Here is a 19417-nt window from a genome sequence, read left to right on the forward strand (position 1 = left end):
TGTGTATTCCTTTCTCCTATTTATGTTATAAATTCCATAAGGTCATGAATCAGTGTTTTATTGACTATTGAATACCTACAACCTGGAACAGTGTTGGGTGCTTCCTTTAATGCTCAATTTATTTTTGTTGAATTAATAGATGAAATTGATCACTGATTGATATTTATCTTTTAGACTTGTCAGAGTATGTATTTCTCAACCATAACCCTGACAATTAGTTTTTATTTCAGTTTTCTTGTTTAATGATTTGAGGAAGCATCAAAGTGGATATTTAGAACTTTATTTCTTTGGTTTTAATCTATCTCAAAAAAGTTGCTGTGTGGTTATGAAAATATATAAATACTTTGTATTAACTATTTTTATAGGTGGGGAAATTTTATTAACCTAAATAATGTATTTTGAGGATGAGCTGAACAAATAAAATAGAGTGCTGGACATGTCTTATATAATTTCATGACACATATACAGTTTTCATCAACATATACAATATTCTTTGGTATAATCTTTATCACGTGTTTTCTGTGATTTTTTTAAAATGTGGTTTTTGAAGTCAGTTCATAAGAATTTTGAAACTTAAGTGTGTGAGGTGCTTTTCTGCCTTCAGAATGTTTTTGATGTGTTTATTGTTGTTAGAGAAAAGAGAAAAATCTACTCAGAATCCTCCTAGTGGCTTTGCCATGAAGTTGGGGAGAGGTGAGTGTTCACTTCTGACCCAGCCCAGTGTATTTCATTTTCTCTCAAAAGACCTTCCCTGATGTTCAGAATTATTCAACGTGTGCTTGGGACTTTTGTTTGCATGCTGCTTTGTTTAGGACTTACAGTTTCATTTTAGCTAGATTTTTCCACATTCTGATTCCTAGTTTTGCCTAATGTGGAGAAGAAATCATCATCAGTATTTATGAAAAAGCATGTTACTATTCTTCCTAATCCTACAGTTTGCATATTTAGCAAATATCTGAACTTTCATAGGCTCAGAGGTTTTGTTAGTTAGTACATTTCTCGTTTACTGTTTCACTAAGTATTGCTTTCACTGTATTTAAAACTAGGATTTACATTCAGTATTTAGTGTTTAGTCAACTTCTTAATGAAATGTGTTCATCTGAAAGCATAGTTAATAAAAGTATTCACTGGGGATAAAGAATAATTCATCTTGCAAACAGCATTGTCCATTTGCAACATTTGTTAGCTTCTGTAAACAGGTAGTAGGAAACTTGGGCTAAAAATCCAATGAACATGTAGATGTGGATTTGGCCAGGCTCTTCTTGATTAGATTTTTTGTTCTAATCTCAGGTGTATTACACAGACACTAATGCTCAGCACTGATTTGGTGAGTTTATATATGTGAAAGCTGTTGTGAGTCTTGTGGATAAAGAAATTATAAATATTGTTCTATATGTTTTTCAATATTGAAGATTACCAAAGAGGATTTTACAAGGTCTTTTCTGTTGAAGATTTGTGCTGCTGAATTAGAAAGAGATGTCTTAGCATTGCTTTCCTTAAGGATAAAGCAAAACAAAAACATATAAGCCACTGAAAGCTCTTTATCCTTTCCAGTGAATATACTGTGTTTGCTGGGAAAGTCGGAGGAGGGGAAAATGTGAGTAGGTGCTGCTTGTGTATTTCTGAATGGTATTTGCCGTGCATTTGAGAGTTCGTTCACTGCTTAGAAACCCTTCCCTTTAAAATTAAACATCATTTGCTCATAACCTGTGACATCACTGTTCATTCAAAACTGATATTTATCCTTCTCTAAATTTCCTGTATATTTCTTATTGAAATCTGCATGACTGCAGATTTTCTCTGGTGTATGACAAGAAAAACATATATTTTAAACTTGGTGATTTGCAATAAAGAAAATCATATATTTATATACTGTAGTAAAAATATAATTGCATTTGAAAATTAATGCTGTAATTTAAAATCAGTGATTTTTCCATCTTACCACAGTAGATTTTCACACAAAGGAAATTTTCATATTAGTTTTAGTGATATAATATTAAAGTGTATTAAATGTTAGAAAGAAATTTACAGATTTTTGAAATAATAAAAGTATACTGTTGTATTTTGTGCTACTAAAAAAGGGCCCTGCCAGACACAGTAAATGGAATAATAACTTGCATTTCATATTCAGACATTAGGCTTAATTTCACTAAAGAAATGGCAATCCATAAATGTTATATTATTAATAACTAGTGTGATATTGTCCCATCGCCTTATGTATCTCCTGACATAATCCCCCTTCCTTCGTTCTCTGTGTAACATACAAAGAGAGTCATTGCATCTTTTTTCCTTTATGACTTTCTAGTTAACTCCTCTCATTCTTGCCATTTTGGACTAAACCATAGTTTCTTGGTGTACACCAAATGGGGATGATGACGTTGACAAGCTTTATAGTTTGGAGTTTGAAATACAGTGATATATAAGAAAACAAAATGATGCTTTTAAAGCACCTGATATATATTAGCTTACCATCATCATATGGTCTTATAGCTTATTACCATATTTGTTTCATCAATTTCTAGACTTATTTTTTACTCTGTTCTTTTCAAATAATCTATTGGCTAGGGCTTTTAGGATTAATTTAATTAATATGATGTTATTCTTTTTGCTGTAATTTTCCACTACCCTATATGATTTGGAGTATATTCTGAATCTGATTTGAAGACTCTTTCTGACTTGACTACTGTTTAGTTCTTTCTGCCATCTACTGACCCTCTTGTGATATGTCTTCTCTTCCCCACATTTGTTGAGACACAGTTGACATATAATATGTTTGTTTAAGGTATACAATACGCTGATTTCATACACAAGTATTTTGTGAAGTGATTACCATAATAGAGTTAGTTAATACCTTCATCATCTCACATAATTGACATTTATTTTTGTAATGGGAACATTTAAGGTCTCCACTCAGCAAATTTCAAGTATTTAATACAGTTTTGTTAACTGTGCTCACCATGCTCTACATTAGATTTTCAGAATTTATCCATCTGATAACTACGAGAAATGTAAACCCTTTGGTAATATCTCTCCATTTCCTTAACCTCCAGCCCCCAGAGATCACTAATCCATTCTCTGTTTCTATGAGTTTGGCATTTTAGATTCCATATATCAGTTCAGTTAAGTCACTCAGTAGTGTCTGACTCTTTGCGACCACATGGACTGTAGCCAGCAAGACTTTCCTGTCCATCACCAACTCCCATAGCTTACCCAAACTACTGTCCTTTGAGTTGGTGATGCATTCCAACCATCTCATCCTCTGTCATCCCCTTCTCCTCCTGCCTTCAATCTTTCCCAGCATCAGGATTTTTTCCAACCAGTCACTTCTTTACATCAGGTGGCCAAAGTATTGGAGTTTCAGCTTCAGCATCAGTCCCTCCAATGAATATTCAGTACTGATTTCCTTTAGGATTGACTGATTTAATCTCCTTGAAGTCCAAGACTCAAGAGTCTTCTCCAACACCAAAGTTCAAAAGCATCAATTCTTTAGAGCTTTGCTTTCTTTAGGGTCCAACTCTCACATCCATACATGACTACTGGAAAAAACATAGCTTTGATTATATGGACCTTTGTCAGCAAAGTAATGTCTGTACTTTTTAATACACTGTCTAGGTTTGTCATAGCTTTTCTTCCAACGAGCAAACAATTTTTAAATTTCAAGGCTGTAGTCACCATCTGCAGTGATTTTGCAGCCCAAGAAAATAAAGTCTCTCACTGTTTCCATTGTTTCCTCATCTATTTGCCATGAAGTGGTGGGACCGGATGCCATGATCTTTGTTTTTTTAATGTTGAGTTTTAAGCCAGTTTTTTCACTCTTCTCATTCACTTTCTTCAAGAGGCTCCTTAGTTCCTCTTCATTTTCTGTCATAAGAATGGTGTCTTCTGCATATCTGAGGTTATTGATATTTCTCCTGGCAATTTTCATTCCAGCTTGTGCTTCATTCAGGCCAGTATTTCACATGATGTACTCTGCATACAAGTTAAATAAGCAGGGTGACACTATACCACCTTGACATACTCCTTTCCCAGTTTGTAACCAGTCCATTGTTTCATGTCCAGTTCTAACTGTTGCATCTTGACCTGCATACCAATTTCTTGGGAGGCTGATAAGGTGGTCTGGTATTCTCATCTCTTTAAGAATTCAATCACAGATTGTTGTGATCCACACAGTCAAAGGCTTTGGTGTAGTCAATAAAGCACAAGTAGTTGTTTTTCTGGAACTCTCTTCCTTTTTTTTATGATCCAACAAATGTTGGCAGTTTGATCAATGATTCCTCTGTCCCTTCAAAATCCAACCTGACATCTGGAAGTTCTTGGTTCATGTACTGCTGAAGCCTAACTTGTACATTATTAGCATTACTTTGCTAGCTTGTGAGATGAGTGCAATTATATGGTAGTTTGAACATTCTTTGGCATTGCCTTTCTTTAGGATTGGAATGAAAACTGACCTTTTCCAGTGCTGTGGCCCCTACTGAATTTTCCAAATTTGCTGACATATTGACTGCAGCACTTTCACAGCATAAATCTTTTAGGATTTGAAATAACTTAGCTGGAATTCCATCACCTCCACTAGCTTTGTTCGACCTCTAAGGACCACTTGATTTTGCATTCCAGGATATCTGTCTCTAGGGGAGTGATCGATCACATCATCATGGTTATCTGGGTCATCATGATCTTTTTTTGTATAGTTTTTCTGTGTATCCTTAAGTTGTGTTACACAGTAGTTGACTTTCTCTCGTCTGACTTTCCTTACTTAGCATAATGGCCTCAAGGTCCATCAGCATTGCAAATGGTGTGATTTTCTTTTTTCACTTGACTGAATGATATTCCATTGTGTACATATACCACATCTGCTCTGTTCATCCATCCATCATTTTTCACATTATAATACAATTATACTGTTTCCAATTTTTGACTATTGAAAATATGCTGTAATGTACAGGGGGGTACAGGTATCTCCTGACATCATTACTCAGGACATTAAATATATCTTTCTTTGCTCCGAACTTCTGCCTGGAATATTATATTATCTTCTCCTGTGTTCACATATTATTTCATCTTTAAAGGATATCTCAAGTTTGCTTCCCTAAGAAATCTATCTTAAGCACCCAAACATGTTTATTGCTTCATTACTTTGCATTTGTTTCCCATTTTCTTTGTATTTTGAGTTGGTTAAACCTTTCATAGGTTGCCCATTTTCTTATCAACTATAAACTTTCAGAGTGGTGTGGAAACACTCTGGAAGATTCTCATTTCTTTTGCTCTGGACCATCTGTCTGTCTGTTCTCTCCTGCTATGAACTTTTACCCATCAGATCTTGTTGCCATTTTTCTGTAACCTTTGGTTTTAGTAATCATGGATACTGTCTTTTGGCTTTGGAGAATTTGCCACACTCATGTCATTAGGTTTCTCTAGATTGTTTTCCAGTTTTATTCATGAGGAATGAAATTTCTAAGCTGTCAAATTTCACATATCACATTATCCATATTATCTTTATATCAAATTTATCTCTATTATCTATATCTATGTTTATCTACTGAGAGGTCAATATGTAGAAATTTATAATGAGGTATTGACTCACAAAATTATGAAGGCTGAGAAGTCTCATATTTTGCTGGTTTGCAAGATGGCAGCCTGTGAAATGCAATGATGTAGTTCCAATCCATATTTGAAAACCTGAAAATCAGAGAGTCACTGATATAAGTCCTGGCCTGTGTTTGAGGGCCTGAGATCTTGGAGCCCCAGTGTTAGAGGGTGGAAGATACTTATTCCAGTTCATGCAGAGAGAAAATTTATACTTCTGCATTTTTGTTGTATTCATACCCGGAACAGCCCACCTTAAATTTGTGACAGTGATTAGTCTTCAGAATCAAATGCTAAACTTTGTTAATCTTTTCTAGAGAGGCCCTAAAGATGGGGCAGCTACCTGGATCATCCCTTAGTCCAGTTACACTGACACAAACAATTAACCATCACATGCAAATGTTTGTCATTTTCTTGATTTCGTATGATAGCTCTGAAGGTCTTTTTGCCAGACTTTTGGAATCCCATTCTGTAGAGGACCACTGCTAGGCCTGAGATCATCACCAATGTGGATGGAGAATTTAAACAGTATCCATGTCTTAGGTTTAGTAACACCCAGCAGCAGCCTTGTTGTTCAGTTGCCCAGTCATGTGCAATTCTTTGCGACCCCATCGACTGCAGGATACCAGGCCTCCCTGTCCTTCACCATCTCCCAGAGTTTCCCAAGTTCAAGTCCATTGCATTGGTGATGCCGTCCAGCCATCTTATCCTCTTATGCCCTCTTCTTCTGTCCTCAATCTTTCCCAGCATCTGGGACTTTTCCAATGAGTCGTCTGTTCACAGCCATCTTGTAACTGATAAATATACATTTCAAATTAAATTGGCATATCTTTTAAATTTTCTTTTAAATTGTATAATTTTTTTTAGTAGACTCTTGTTTATCTTGAAATTATAATTTTTAGTCTTAAGAACATTTTGAACAGCCAGGTTGGTGTTTTTGACATTTAGAAAAAGACTGGGATAATTGTGATACGTGAAATTTGACACAGTTTTAGACATTTTATCCCTCATGAATATAATTGGAAGACATGTCGAATATAATTTTATTAAATGTTGAAACTTATAACAAGTAGATATGAATTCATTTATTCAGACACTTGATACATTTTTTAGGCAACCTCCATGTGGATAATTTCACTTAAAGGTCACCGATTTGTATATGTATCTTTAAAAAGAATGATTAATGTTAAAGCTCCGTAATTCAAAAGGATAGCTTTGCATTAATTGTTTCATGATATTACTCTCTTTAGAATACTTTTTCCTGTAATTTCAGAATTGTAAATTTCATGCTTTTTTTTTTTAACCTCAGACCATAATTGCCTTTGGTTATTTCTTTATGGTGTCAGTTTTAATTGTCACTGTTACACTTTATTAAATACTAAAGTATTTAAATTATATGTATTCTTTATTGAAGTAGACTTGTTGAAATTCAGTGTATTGGATGCTTGCTGGTAGTAGATGTACATTTATAGAAAGTAGATAATAGGTTGATATTTCACTGGGTTTCCAATATTATTTTTGCAGCCAAACACTTCAGACTAGATCTTCAGAGCACAGTTTTAAAAAATTGGATAAGTATGTTGGCATGTAAAACACAGAGAAACTATACATATTTAAGAAAATTATGTCATAGGTTCTGTTGAAACTTAGAATTGGGAATATTTGCTTTTTGGCAGCATTTACGTAATGGAGTATTTTTAGAAGGCATTACTGATAATTTATGGTAGAAACTAACCCACTCCCAGATATGTTAGTATTCTCTATAATTAAGAAATTCCTTTAAAATCATTGGCTTTGACTTATAAATGGTTTAATTTACTTCTTACTTTAAAGGAAAGAGATCTATTTTTTAAAAATTTTATCTTTATTACTGCAAATATCCTTCTAATTTGCATTTTCCTTTCTATGATTAATTTTTCTTAGCAAATTTAATTTTGTTTCATACATGGGATATTATGCTCTCAGGTGGTGTAGGAGAGAATCTGACTGCCAATGCAGGAGATACAAAGATGTGGGATCAATCCCTGGGTTGGGAAAATTCCCTGGAGAAGGAAATGCCAACCTGCTCCAATATTTCTTTTCTGGAAAATTCCATGGACAAGGAAATGGGTAGGCTACAGTTCATGGGATCACAAAGAGTCAGACATGACTGAAGTGACTGAGCATACATGAACTCACACATACTTGATTCATCTGTCCTGAAGCTAAGTGGTAGTGGCAGGTATGTTAGTCCTTTTACTCAAAATCTTCTTAAAGTAGATAAATAGTGCTTTTCTCTATGTTATAGATATCCAGCATCTAATCAATACACTCATCTATGTGTCTTCTCTGGCCACTGATACTTCAACTTCTGCATTTATCCTCTTCTACTCTATGTGTACTCCTCAAGCAATTTTGTGTCATTACCATGATTTTAGCCTATATTCTTTTCTTGAATTCTAGACTCATGAATCCAAATGAGAATTAAACATTCTTGAGTATTATCCTGACACTTAAATTCAACTTGTTTAAAAACTTAATTAATTATGCTAGATTAATACCCTCAACCAACTGATCCCTTGTCTCTTAATCTGTTTAGTCTTTTACCTAATTGCTATCTTTTGTCCTGAAATCCTGTGTCAAGTTCCACTCTCTTCTTTGAGTGTTCCCCTCTATAAAGCTCTGAAGTTATCTTAGCAAGACTCTGACCTCTGTTCTTGAAGCCAGGTGGAAGGAATTACCTCTCCTGTGGTCATAGCTTTTAGCACCCATTTCTGAACCTCATCAACCACCTCCCTGCACCACCACTCACCCCACCTCCACCCTGCCCAGGCAATCTTTAGATTGTTATCTTTAGTTACCCATAACTCACCAATAATTTAAAGTATTTTGAGTCAAATGTCATCAACCCAGCATTATGATAGGAAAGCAACAAGAAGTTTCAAAAGCAGAGTGGCCAAGGTCTCAGAAAATGAAGAATCAGAGTGATTTGTGCTGAAACAAGTGAGCAAAAACTGGGATCTAATTTTCTTGTTGTTTAATCCCTGGTTAGGAGCACTTTTAGTTAAGGATGTTTTTCACATAGAACTTGGGCACTTTCTGAGGTTCTGGTCATTGGTAGCAGAGAAGTTCATTTTCATTTGTGCCCCCTTTGTCCCATGGTCAGTGGGTAGTCCCACTGGTCCCATGGTCGGTGGGTAGTCCCAATGGTCCCAAAGGTCAGTGGGTATCCTATAAAAAGTCTACCAGGTTTCACATTTAGTTTTCCAATTTATTCCGTTAAAGGAATAAATTCCGTCCAAAGGTCAATGGGTAGTATCCTATCAAAAGGTCAGTGGGTAGTCCCACTGGTCCCATGGTCAGTGGATAGTCCCACTGGTCCCAAAGGTCAGTGGGTATCCTATCAAAAATCTACCAGGTTTCACATTTAGTTTTCCAATTTATTCCGTCAAAGTCTGTCTATCACACACATAATAGGTAAACTCTTATTACTACAGGTTAACTCATGGTAAGAAAGTGAGTTGGAGCTCAAGAATATGTCTTTTTTGCCCCATATTATTTTTCTATAGCTGCTTCACAATGCCCAGTGCAATATATCCTGATTAAAAAAATGGTAGATGATTTCACTGGCTAAATGCAGTGAATATACTATGCATTGGAAATATACTATGACATGGAAACTGTCATATTATTTTTCTGTAGTAACCAAAGTCTCTCCATTGTTATCATGATAACTGAATGAAAAGCAAGACAAAATGATGAAAAAAAAAAACTTTTAACTTAAGCATTTTATTTTTACATTTGAATTGCTTGCTGATTAAAGCATTTAGCAACATAATTAGAGGTAATTTAAGTAGGTAATCAGATAATGTTATAAAATAGTTTCCAGTGATACATTCCTTTAAACAAAGCATCTGCATTTAGGAATGTAATTTATCACTGAGTTATTGATACAAATTCAATTACATGTTAAAAAGAAGAAAGAATTCACAAATCAACCCTGGTACCCTGTAAAAATGTCCGTATCTATAACTTTTGAATAGTTCTTATAGGATCCAAAGAGATACATGGGAAATTGGCCCTGCGCATTTTAGCTCTCTTTGCCATTTTGTAGTGTCTGGTTCTAAATCATATTTTGACAGTTAAGACTCAGATAAAGCTATGTCTGTGTGTGTGCATGTTTTAATAAAATTGACTGATGAGTTTAATCAGTCAAATTGTTCACTTAGACAAATGCTTTGACTGTATGATTTGCTTATTTGTTTTTCTTTCTTTATTAAATTAACTTGTTTTAAACAATTTGATTTAATTGGTTAGGTTAACAAAACATAGCAAGATCAACTCAATGTTTGAAAGCAGTTTTGATGTGATTTTTTTAAATAGTTATACCAAAGTTAAGACAAAAAATTGTCCCTTAGCAAATGCTCAAGGGTTTACTGTAAAATATTCTGAAAAATTCAGATTTCAAGAATGTTTTGTAAATAAACAAGCAAAAAATTGTCTATTATTTTATTTTAACTGATCAAAGTTATGAAACTAGATTCCAAAATTGGAGCATGTTTATTTTTCAATGATTTTATTATTTAAAATACTATATACATTAATGAAAATGTCTTTTTCCTTGAAAGAATCTCAGTATTAAAAAGAACTTCAGGTTTAAAAATAGGTGTCTAATTTCTAAATTTTATATATATATATACATATATATATAATATTAGGTACCATAGAAATGCACATTTTAAAAATTCAGTGTCTGTTGTGAGACTACTCTGTCAAATATTGACTCAAAATCAAACTTTAAAAATAATGTTTCCTCCAATCTCTATGTTCATTCTCTTTCGATAGTGCTGTGGCTGTGCTAGATTCGTGTGTGTGTGTGTGTTTCCTGTGTGTATCTGTCTCTGTGTTTAAAGGTGATGGAGAACAGAACAAGAAAGAAGCTGAATGAAAAGAATGGAGTTAACTGTACAGTGTGGCTTGAGTGACTTACTCGGAGGTTATGCCTGGGGTCTTTGGGGGGTGTTTATGGTTTTTCCAAAGTAGTATTGAAATGAGATAAAAACTAATGTCAATTTCTTTAGATATAAGTTGTGGTTTCATAAAACAAATCAGTATTTTCTCTAAGTTTCAAGTGAAAATGTTTATAGTAATAAAATCTCATTTCCCCATTACAGCTCTTTTTACACTTTCTTGTTTCTCTCCTCTCTTCTTTGATTCTCAGGTTTCATACTTCATGTTAAAGCATAAGAAAAGTTGAATGTATTTCTTTAAATACATTTTTATGTATGTACACACTAAGTTAATCAATCGTCAATTAAAAGTTAATGCTATCATGTGTTTATCTCTATAATTAATTCTCTTACGTGGATATCAACTTAATAATTGGTTGGTAAACACTTAATTTTGGAATTTCAGTCATGTGCCTTTAAAAAAAGACTTGTTGAGTTATTCCAATTAAACATTTGACTGTCTTGCAATAATGTACTGATTATGTTCACAGTCTTGGATTATGAAACTGTTAAATCTGAAATGAAAAGATAGACGGTTTGCTGTATGAAAATGAAATATATATGCACAGCATATATCTGAAACCAAACAGCAAACAAGAAAAACACAAAGAACAAAATTTCAATTTTCTTGCTATGCAAAAACTTTAACAATTACAAACTATATATGTGAGCAAGTAGTTCACAAATGAAATACATGTGGAGGATCAATAAGCATATGACAATATATTTCATTGTATAAATAAAATGGTGAAAATTAAAATACAGATGATTGTTATATCATTATTTATCACTGGCAAATTATGAAAGAATTGGTAATCTGTAGTTTTAAAGAAGAAAGTACTGCTGATAAAAGTGTGCATTTATATTAAGCTTTTTGGACATTTAGTAGGTGATATTTTTCAAACTTCATATATATTTACCCCCTATAAATTTTATTTATAGACATATGCCATAAAATATATTTAGATAATTATATTTTTTCTAAAGTATCACAGCCAAGTACACAGGTTTGTACTTCTTTACAATATTATGACACAAAAACACTGGGACATTTCTAAGTACCTGTCAGCATAAGACCAATTAAATAACATTTTATGTGTATACATATATGTAATGCAGGTGTTAAAAATGTGAGATTCAACTATAAATGATAAGATTTCCACCATATATTGTTAAATTAATAAGTAAAATAAATCAGTGTATCAAGCAATATGTTTAGTGTGATACTACCTGATTGAAAGTTACTTAAGTAAAATTTTAAAAGGGAAGGGAAGAAAAATACAATGTTTTTTTCTGTAGACAATTTTGATAAGAAGGTCACCACATTGTTAACTGGTTACCTCCTGACACTGAAAGATAGATGCAGCAAGGGACCTGAATGAATTGTAATTTGTGTCCTTATAAATCTCTATCTTCTAAAAGAACATTCACTATTTCTATCATTAACTCAAAAAGTATACTGATTTATTTTAATTATTTCTTGAAACAATAAAACAATTTTAAAATTGAAATAGATTGCCTTTTTAAGTAAGTATATATAAGTTCAAGAACAGTACTTTTTTGGAGAGGGGTAGTGGTTTCCATAGAAAAATGAAACAAATACAGTATTCCTGAGGTTAATTTGATTTTTGATACTCTTGTGTTACAAGTTGGATGATATTTCTGTATAGTCTTTAGCTCATCTACCAGCCAGTGCTTTAGAAAATCCAGAGTGTTTTGTTTCCATTTATAAGGGGAAAAAACAAACAAACTGTAAGACTAGGTTTTTAAGAAATAATTGTTATAATTAGATTTTTTAAATTTAATTTTATTTTTTAACATCAAAGGCATTTTGTATTGGAGTATAGCTGATTAACAATGTTATGATAGTTTCAGGGGAACAGTGAAGGGACTAATCCATACATATTCATGTATCCTTTCTATCCCAAATCCCCTTCCCATCCAGGCTGGCACATTACACTGAGCAGAGTTCCATGTGCTATACAAAAGGTTCTTGTTGGTTATCCATTTTAAATATAGCAATGTGTAGATTTGCTTCTCAAAGTGCTTCACTGTGCCTTCCACTGGCAACCATGAGTTCACTTTCTAAGTCTGTGAGTCTCTTTCTGTTTTGCGAGTAAGTTCATTTGTATAATTAGATTTTTTAAAATCCTGTCAAGTTCCTGAAGTGAAATGCTCCATTTTTAGTTCAATTTATGAATTGGAATTGCTTTATTCCTTGGTATTAGTAGACCAAAACCACATATTTTTCCTTTGTACGTAACAGAGATGTTTTATTTTTCTTCCTCCTCCTTTTGGTAGCTTTCAGCCGTGCCCCCATCCCGATGGCTGTGGTTCGCAGAGAGCTCTCCTGTGAGAGCTACCCCATTGAGCTCCGCTGTCCGGGAACAGATGTCATCATGATTGAAAGTGCCAACTATGGGAGGACCGATGACAAAATTTGTGACTCTGACCCTGCTCAGATGGAGAATATACGATGCTATCTACCTGATGCCTATAAGATTATGTCTCAAAGGTATGATATTTCTAATATTCTTTCTGCCTTTAGTGTAGACTCTCAACCTGCATCTGTGTGATGTATTACGCATAGGTAAGAACATAAAATTTTGTACTTTAGAATACTTTACAATGCCTTTTCAATATCAAACTGTTCCCTGTATCACTAAAATGCTAGTGGAAGAAATTGCAAATGGCACCTGGAAAATATTAAAATGTATTAGATTATTTATTTTTTCATGTGTTCTCTTCTGCATTCTCTAGACCTAGATACATTAGTTGAGAAATCAAATTAACTTTTCAGTTTTCAAAAACAGAATTATGTCATTTTCTCCAGAAATTACAGAAAAAAATATGTTACTGCTAATGCTTTTCCATTGGTGTGGGGAAAAGCAAGTAAAATTTAGATTCATGGGCAATTTTATAAAAAAATATGGTAAAGAATATTGATTAATGATTATTTGACCTTGGAAAGCAATTTTAAAAGTTTTCCTTAGATATCTAGCATATGAATTAATTCTTTTAATACGTTTAAACTATCTGAATTATTATAATATTAAAATAAATATAAATTAAAATACCATGCAATATCATTGGATAAGTAAAAGAAAATCTTCAATTATAAAGAGACTGGTTTATTCAAATTTGTAGTTTAGAAAGTTTATATTAAAATTTCTTAATGTTGTTATTCAGTCATTCAGTCGTATCTGATTCTTTGCAACTCCATGGACTGCAGGCTTCCCTGTCCTTCACTGTCTTCCTGAGTTTGCCCAAACTCACATCCATTGAGTTGATGATGCCATCCAACCATCTCATTCTCTGTTGCCCCCTTCTCCTGCCCTCAATCTCTCTCAGCATCAGAGTGTTTTCCAATGAGTTGGCTCTTCACAACAGGTGGTCAAAGTATTTCTTAATAAATTAGTTAAATACTAAATATCATTCATATATTTGTTCACTATTATGATTTGTCAGAAATCAGTAACAAAGTGATTTATCTTTGACAAGCCTTCATCCTGTCTACGTACTCACAAAGTAATTTTTCTAAAAACTTAATAAACAATTTAGTGAATTTGTTTTTAATTCGAATTTCTATTCAGGCATTTCTTTTGTTTAAGGATTTCTTAAAATATGGAGGAAGTCATACCATATGTAAAAATAAATTGAATTATAATTGCACAAACAGTGATTTTCAGGATTGTCTTTCCTGTACTTATAAAAGCTTGCTTTATTTTTAACCTTCTTGATACTTAAAATTCAGATACATAAGTCTATAGTTTTATAAATTTCTGTTGTGCAAATTATTCAGAGAAATTATAACATGCCAGGATTTTGATGATAGAGCATCTGGGGTATAATGGAAGGATAGTTAATGGTCTCTGGGCAAATCTGAGGGCTTATTTGTCTGTTTCTAAAATGCTGGCTCATGGTAAGGTGTGTGTTAATGGGAAATAAGATTTTAAAATTAGGAATTCCATTTGAGACAAGTTTGGTGATTAGAAATCTAATCATTTTGTTGCATATAAGTGTTAATATCATCTTTCAAGAGCAGTTTTTCTACAAGTAGTATGGAACTGGCACCATAACTAAGTTTGTATTGTATTTGTTTTGGTTAGAAAACCAAACATAGGATTTTTCAGAATCCTTTTTGGGAGTGGGTTGAGGAGGAATTTCTGCTTTTCTGTGATTACGTTTTTATTTAAAATGTAGAGAAGCATTAACTTCTGTAGCTCTTTGATCTCTATATGATTTTTCACACACAAAAAAAAATTGTCTTAATCCTTTCATTGATATTATTAATGGCTCCCAAAATAAGCCCTTAATCATATAATTATTGCAAAAAAAGACTGTTACAATGGATTCTCTGTAGCTACTGAATTAAATGGGATGCATCTGTAAAGTTACAAATCTGCATATAAAATTGCTTTAAGCACCCTGAGTAAATCATTTATAGAAGCCCTGATGGGGGGCTCTCAAATAAGAATTGTCAGTTAACTATAATAGCTGTGGTTAATTCTCCATGGAGGCAAGATTCTTGCTTGTATTTGAACTATTAAATGTACTATATTTAAACCTGTCCAGAATGAGTGGAGAGAAGAAATCTGGTTCCATTTTGTAAGTTCCCAATATATGGGATGATCACGTCCACTTAAGCTCCTTCATAATGAACTCTCACAGTCATGCCAATGCTAGCATGTTAAATAATGCTCATAATTACTAAGTAACATATTAATTATGATGTTGACAGTTTAAATAATATGTTTGAATTAAAACCATAATAGAAAGCATCTTTTTAAAAGGTATTTTAGGTTAATTATTGTGTTTCCTTTTATTTAAACTTCTAGAAGGACATTTTATCAGAGTCTACAGTTTTTAAGCATGTCTCTAATGGGTAAATTATTATTGAAGTCAAAAAATATTTATGTATCTTTGCATAACCTTGTTAAAAAAAGGCTTCATAACTTCAACCTCATACATTAGACAGATGTCACAGACAAGGACAGGCATGACATGTTATTCCTGTGGATGTTTGAATACACATTGAATGAATGCATAAATAAATTGTATGCTAATATGTGCATTTGGTGTGAAAAACTGGGGACTTGAATCAAAAAGGGTATGACACATGATTTCTACTTTTTTTTTTTCCCTAGTAGAACCGTAGAATCTGCTCTAGAGAGTTCAGTTTCCTCACTGCCTTTCAGATTAAGCCTGGTGTTCTCAACTCCAAGTGTGTTTTCATACCATTCTTCCCCCAATTTCTCTGAGTATTTTGTGCCTTCTTTTTTTCATTATATTGCCAGAAGACTTGTTAAAATATCAGAACACATTTACTTTCCCTTCTCAGAACTTCTCATGCTGCCCCTCACCTACTATCATCTACATCCATTTGTTTTGCATCTAAATAATAGATGCGTATTACCGTATTTTAGATCATTTCCTTGTCTAAAGTAAACTGTAGGCTTCTAGAGTGCATACTTGCTCTTGATTTTACCTAAAAGTAAATTTTGAATGTACTAATCAAATATATGTATATATTTCAAGTCAAGTCAAATACATATATCTTCAGTTCAGTTCAGTCGCTCAATCATGTCCAACTCTTTGCAACCCCATGAACTGCAGCACGCCAGGCCTCCCTGTCGATCACCAACTTCCAAAGTCCACCCATACCCATGTCCATTGAGTTGGTGATGCCATCCAACCATCTCATCCTCTGTCATTCCCTTCTCCTTCTACCCTCAATCCAAATATATGAATTAATGAAGAAATACATATGCTATTCAATTTTGTCATGCCAATTAAAAGCTTTCTTAAATTTATTAGCTGATTCATTTTTGTTTATTTTCATTTTATGTTTATACAGTTGATACAGAAATCCAAAGATTTATACAGAAATCCAAAGATTTCCCACATGGTTAGAATGAACTCTGAACTTCTCATCATAGTATACAGGGTCCTACCCACACATTTTTTGATTTAGCCTCCAGTCTTCTCATTAGTTCTTTGTTTCAGTAATTGTTAAGGATATATTTTTTTTCTCATCTTTCATAACTCTCTTTATATTTCATAAGCTAAAATTTTATTTTAAATTTTTATAACTTTATATTTCATAACTCTGTCTTTGTATTTTACATATAAAATACATTGTCACATAAAAAAATAAAATAAAATATAATACATGTAACTTTTGAATCTAAATGAACATGACTGGCAACTAATACCTGCAGGACTTTTATATCTTGAATGCAGCTGTTATGTTATCACCAGCTATTAATGGAAATACTTGTGTTAATCTACGAATATCCAAAAGTTCATGACATGTAGTTCACTGTGAGAGTTAGTCTGGAGTTTGGTGGATAAATACATCAGTCATGATTGTAATTCATAAAACTATGTATTTTTGTTCAATAAAAACTAAATCGCTATATCATTTGTTCAGTAATTTATTTTTATCTCATTTACATTAATTGAAGAGTTCAAAACAGGAAGTGCTCTTTTACCTACAGGATATCAGGGAGCATTCAGCTGAAGCCAAAGTGTTAGACTGGTCTTTGAAGGATTGCAACATTAGTGTAACTGGAAGAGACCAAAGTGATGTTAGATATAGAAGTGGGTGAATAATGAAAAGAACATGGGGAGCTGCTTCTACTCAGTAAACATTCACCCATCCTTTTCTGTCAGGACTTATTATTGATGTCTGCTGTGCACAACTTAATCTCTCTAGATCCTCTTCCCAATGTGCCTGAGGCCAGCATCTCACCACCAACTATTCCTGTAGATTCAACATAAATGCTCTTAGGAAAGCTTTGACGATTCAAAAATAAACTAGCTTGGATGCTATTCCCTTGTTAATAAAGCTGCTGTAGAGTCCATCTTATAAACTAAACACACACACAAAAAATAAATAAATAAACACAAATTGCATGTAAATGTGGGAAGTTTGAAAATCATATTTTATGATGTCCTCAGCCAGCTTTTGACAGGTATTTTAAGTATCTGGTATAATAGCCTTACGTTACATACACTTGCCCATAATTTTAAAGTTGAAAAGGAAATTTGAATGAGCATGTATATACTAATGGGTTTCCCTGATGGCTCAGCTGGTAAAGAATCCTACTGCAATGTGGGAGACCTGGGTTCAGGAGACCTGGGTTCAATCCCTGGGTTGGGAAGATCCCCTGGAGAAGGGAATGGCTACCCACTGCAGTATTCTGGCCTGGAGAATTCCATGGACTATGTAGTCCATGAGGTCACAAAGAGTCAGGCACGACTGAGCGACTTTCACAGGATGTATATGAATATGTATATGAGGGATTCCCTCATAGCTCAGTTGGTCAAGAATACTCCTGCAATGCAGGAGACCCCAGTTCAATTCCTGGGTCAGGAAGATCCACTGGAGAAGGGATAGGCTACCCACTCCAGTATTCTTGGACTTCCCTTGTAACTCAGCTGGTAAAGAATCTGCCTGCAATGTGGGAGACCTGGGTTTGATCCCTGGGTTGGGAAGATCCCCTGGAGAAGGGAAAGGCTACCTACTTCAGTATTCTGGCCTGGAGAATTCCATGGATTGTATAATCCATGGGGTCCAAAGAGTCGACACAACTGAGCGACTTTCAGTTTCACTGTGTATATGACATACTGTGATTTATTGCAGTATAACATACGTACTAATAATTGCACACTGCTGTTGTTTAGTCGCTAAGTCATGTTGGATTCTTTGTGACCTCATGGACTGCAGCACACAAGGCTTCCCTGTTCTTCACTGTCTCCCGGAGTTTCCTTAAACTCATGTCCATTGAGTTGGTGATGGCATCCATCAATCTAACCCTCTACTACCCCCTTTTCCTCCTGCCCTGAATCTTTCCTAGCATCAGGGTCTTTTCCAATGAGTTGGCACTTTGCATCAGGTGGCTGAAGTATTGGAGTTTCAGCTTCAGCCTCAGCCCGTCCAATGAATAGTCAGGGTTGATTTCCTTAGGATTTTCTGGTTTGATCTCCTTGCTCCAAGGGAGTCTTGAGAATCTTTTCCAGCAACACAATTTGAAAGCATCAATTGTTTGGCACACAGCCTTCTTTATGGTCCAATTCTCACGTCTGTACATGACTACTAGAAAAAAACATGGTTTTGACTAGACAGATCTTTGTCTCCAAGGTGATGTCTCTGTTTTTTAATATGCTGTGTAGGTTGGTCGTAGCCTTTCTTCCAAGGAGCAAGTGTCTTTTAGTTTCATGGCTGCAGTCACCATCCACAGTGATTTTGAAGCCCAAGAAAATGAAATCTGCCACTATTTCCATTGTTTCCCCATCTATTTGCCATGCAGTGATGGGACCAGTTGCCACTGTCTTAGTTTTTTGAATGTTGAGTTTAAGCCAGCTTTTTCACTCTTCTCTTTCACCTTCATCAAGAGGCTCTTTAGTTCCTCTTCAGTTTCTAGCATTAAGTTGGTATCATCTGCATATATGAGGTTTTTGATATTTCTCCCAGCAGTCTTGATTCTAGATTGTGATTCATCCAACCTGACATTTCACATGAGGTACTCTGCGTATAAGTTAAATAAGCAGGGTGACAGCATGCAACATTAATGTACTCTTTTCCAATTTGGAGCCAGTTCATTATTCCATGTCTGGTTCTAACTGTTGCTTCTTGACCTGCATACAGTTTTCGCAGGAGGCAGGTAAGCTGGTTAGTATTCCCATCTTTTTAAGAATTTTCCAATTCATTATGATCCACCCAGTCAAAGATATTAAGATAGTCAATGAGGCAGAAGTAGATTTTTTTTTAAAAATGTTCTTGCCTTTTCTGTGATCCAGTGGATGTTGACAATTTGATCTCTGGTTCCTCTGCCTTTTCT

General features: G+C 34.1%; 1 protein-coding gene across 14 annotated transcripts in view; it reads left to right on the plus strand.

Moving 5' to 3' along the window:
- ADGRL3 (adhesion G protein-coupled receptor L3) overlaps positions 1-19417 on the plus strand; it is a 709244-nt gene that overhangs the window by 217203 nt on the left and 472624 nt on the right. For all 14 annotated transcript variants that reach the window (XM_043447764.1, XM_043447769.1, XM_043447767.1 and 11 more), the window contains one exon: positions 12873-13086. In XM_043447764.1, coding sequence (XP_043303699.1) covers positions 12873-13086 — 214 coding nt within the window. The remainder of the gene's footprint in view (positions 1-12872; positions 13087-19417) is intronic.

Source organism: Cervus canadensis, chromosome 26, assembly GCF_019320065.1.
Source record: "Cervus canadensis isolate Bull #8, Minnesota chromosome 26, ASM1932006v1, whole genome shotgun sequence".
Classification (NCBI taxonomy): domain Eukaryota; kingdom Metazoa; phylum Chordata; class Mammalia; order Artiodactyla; family Cervidae; genus Cervus; species Cervus canadensis.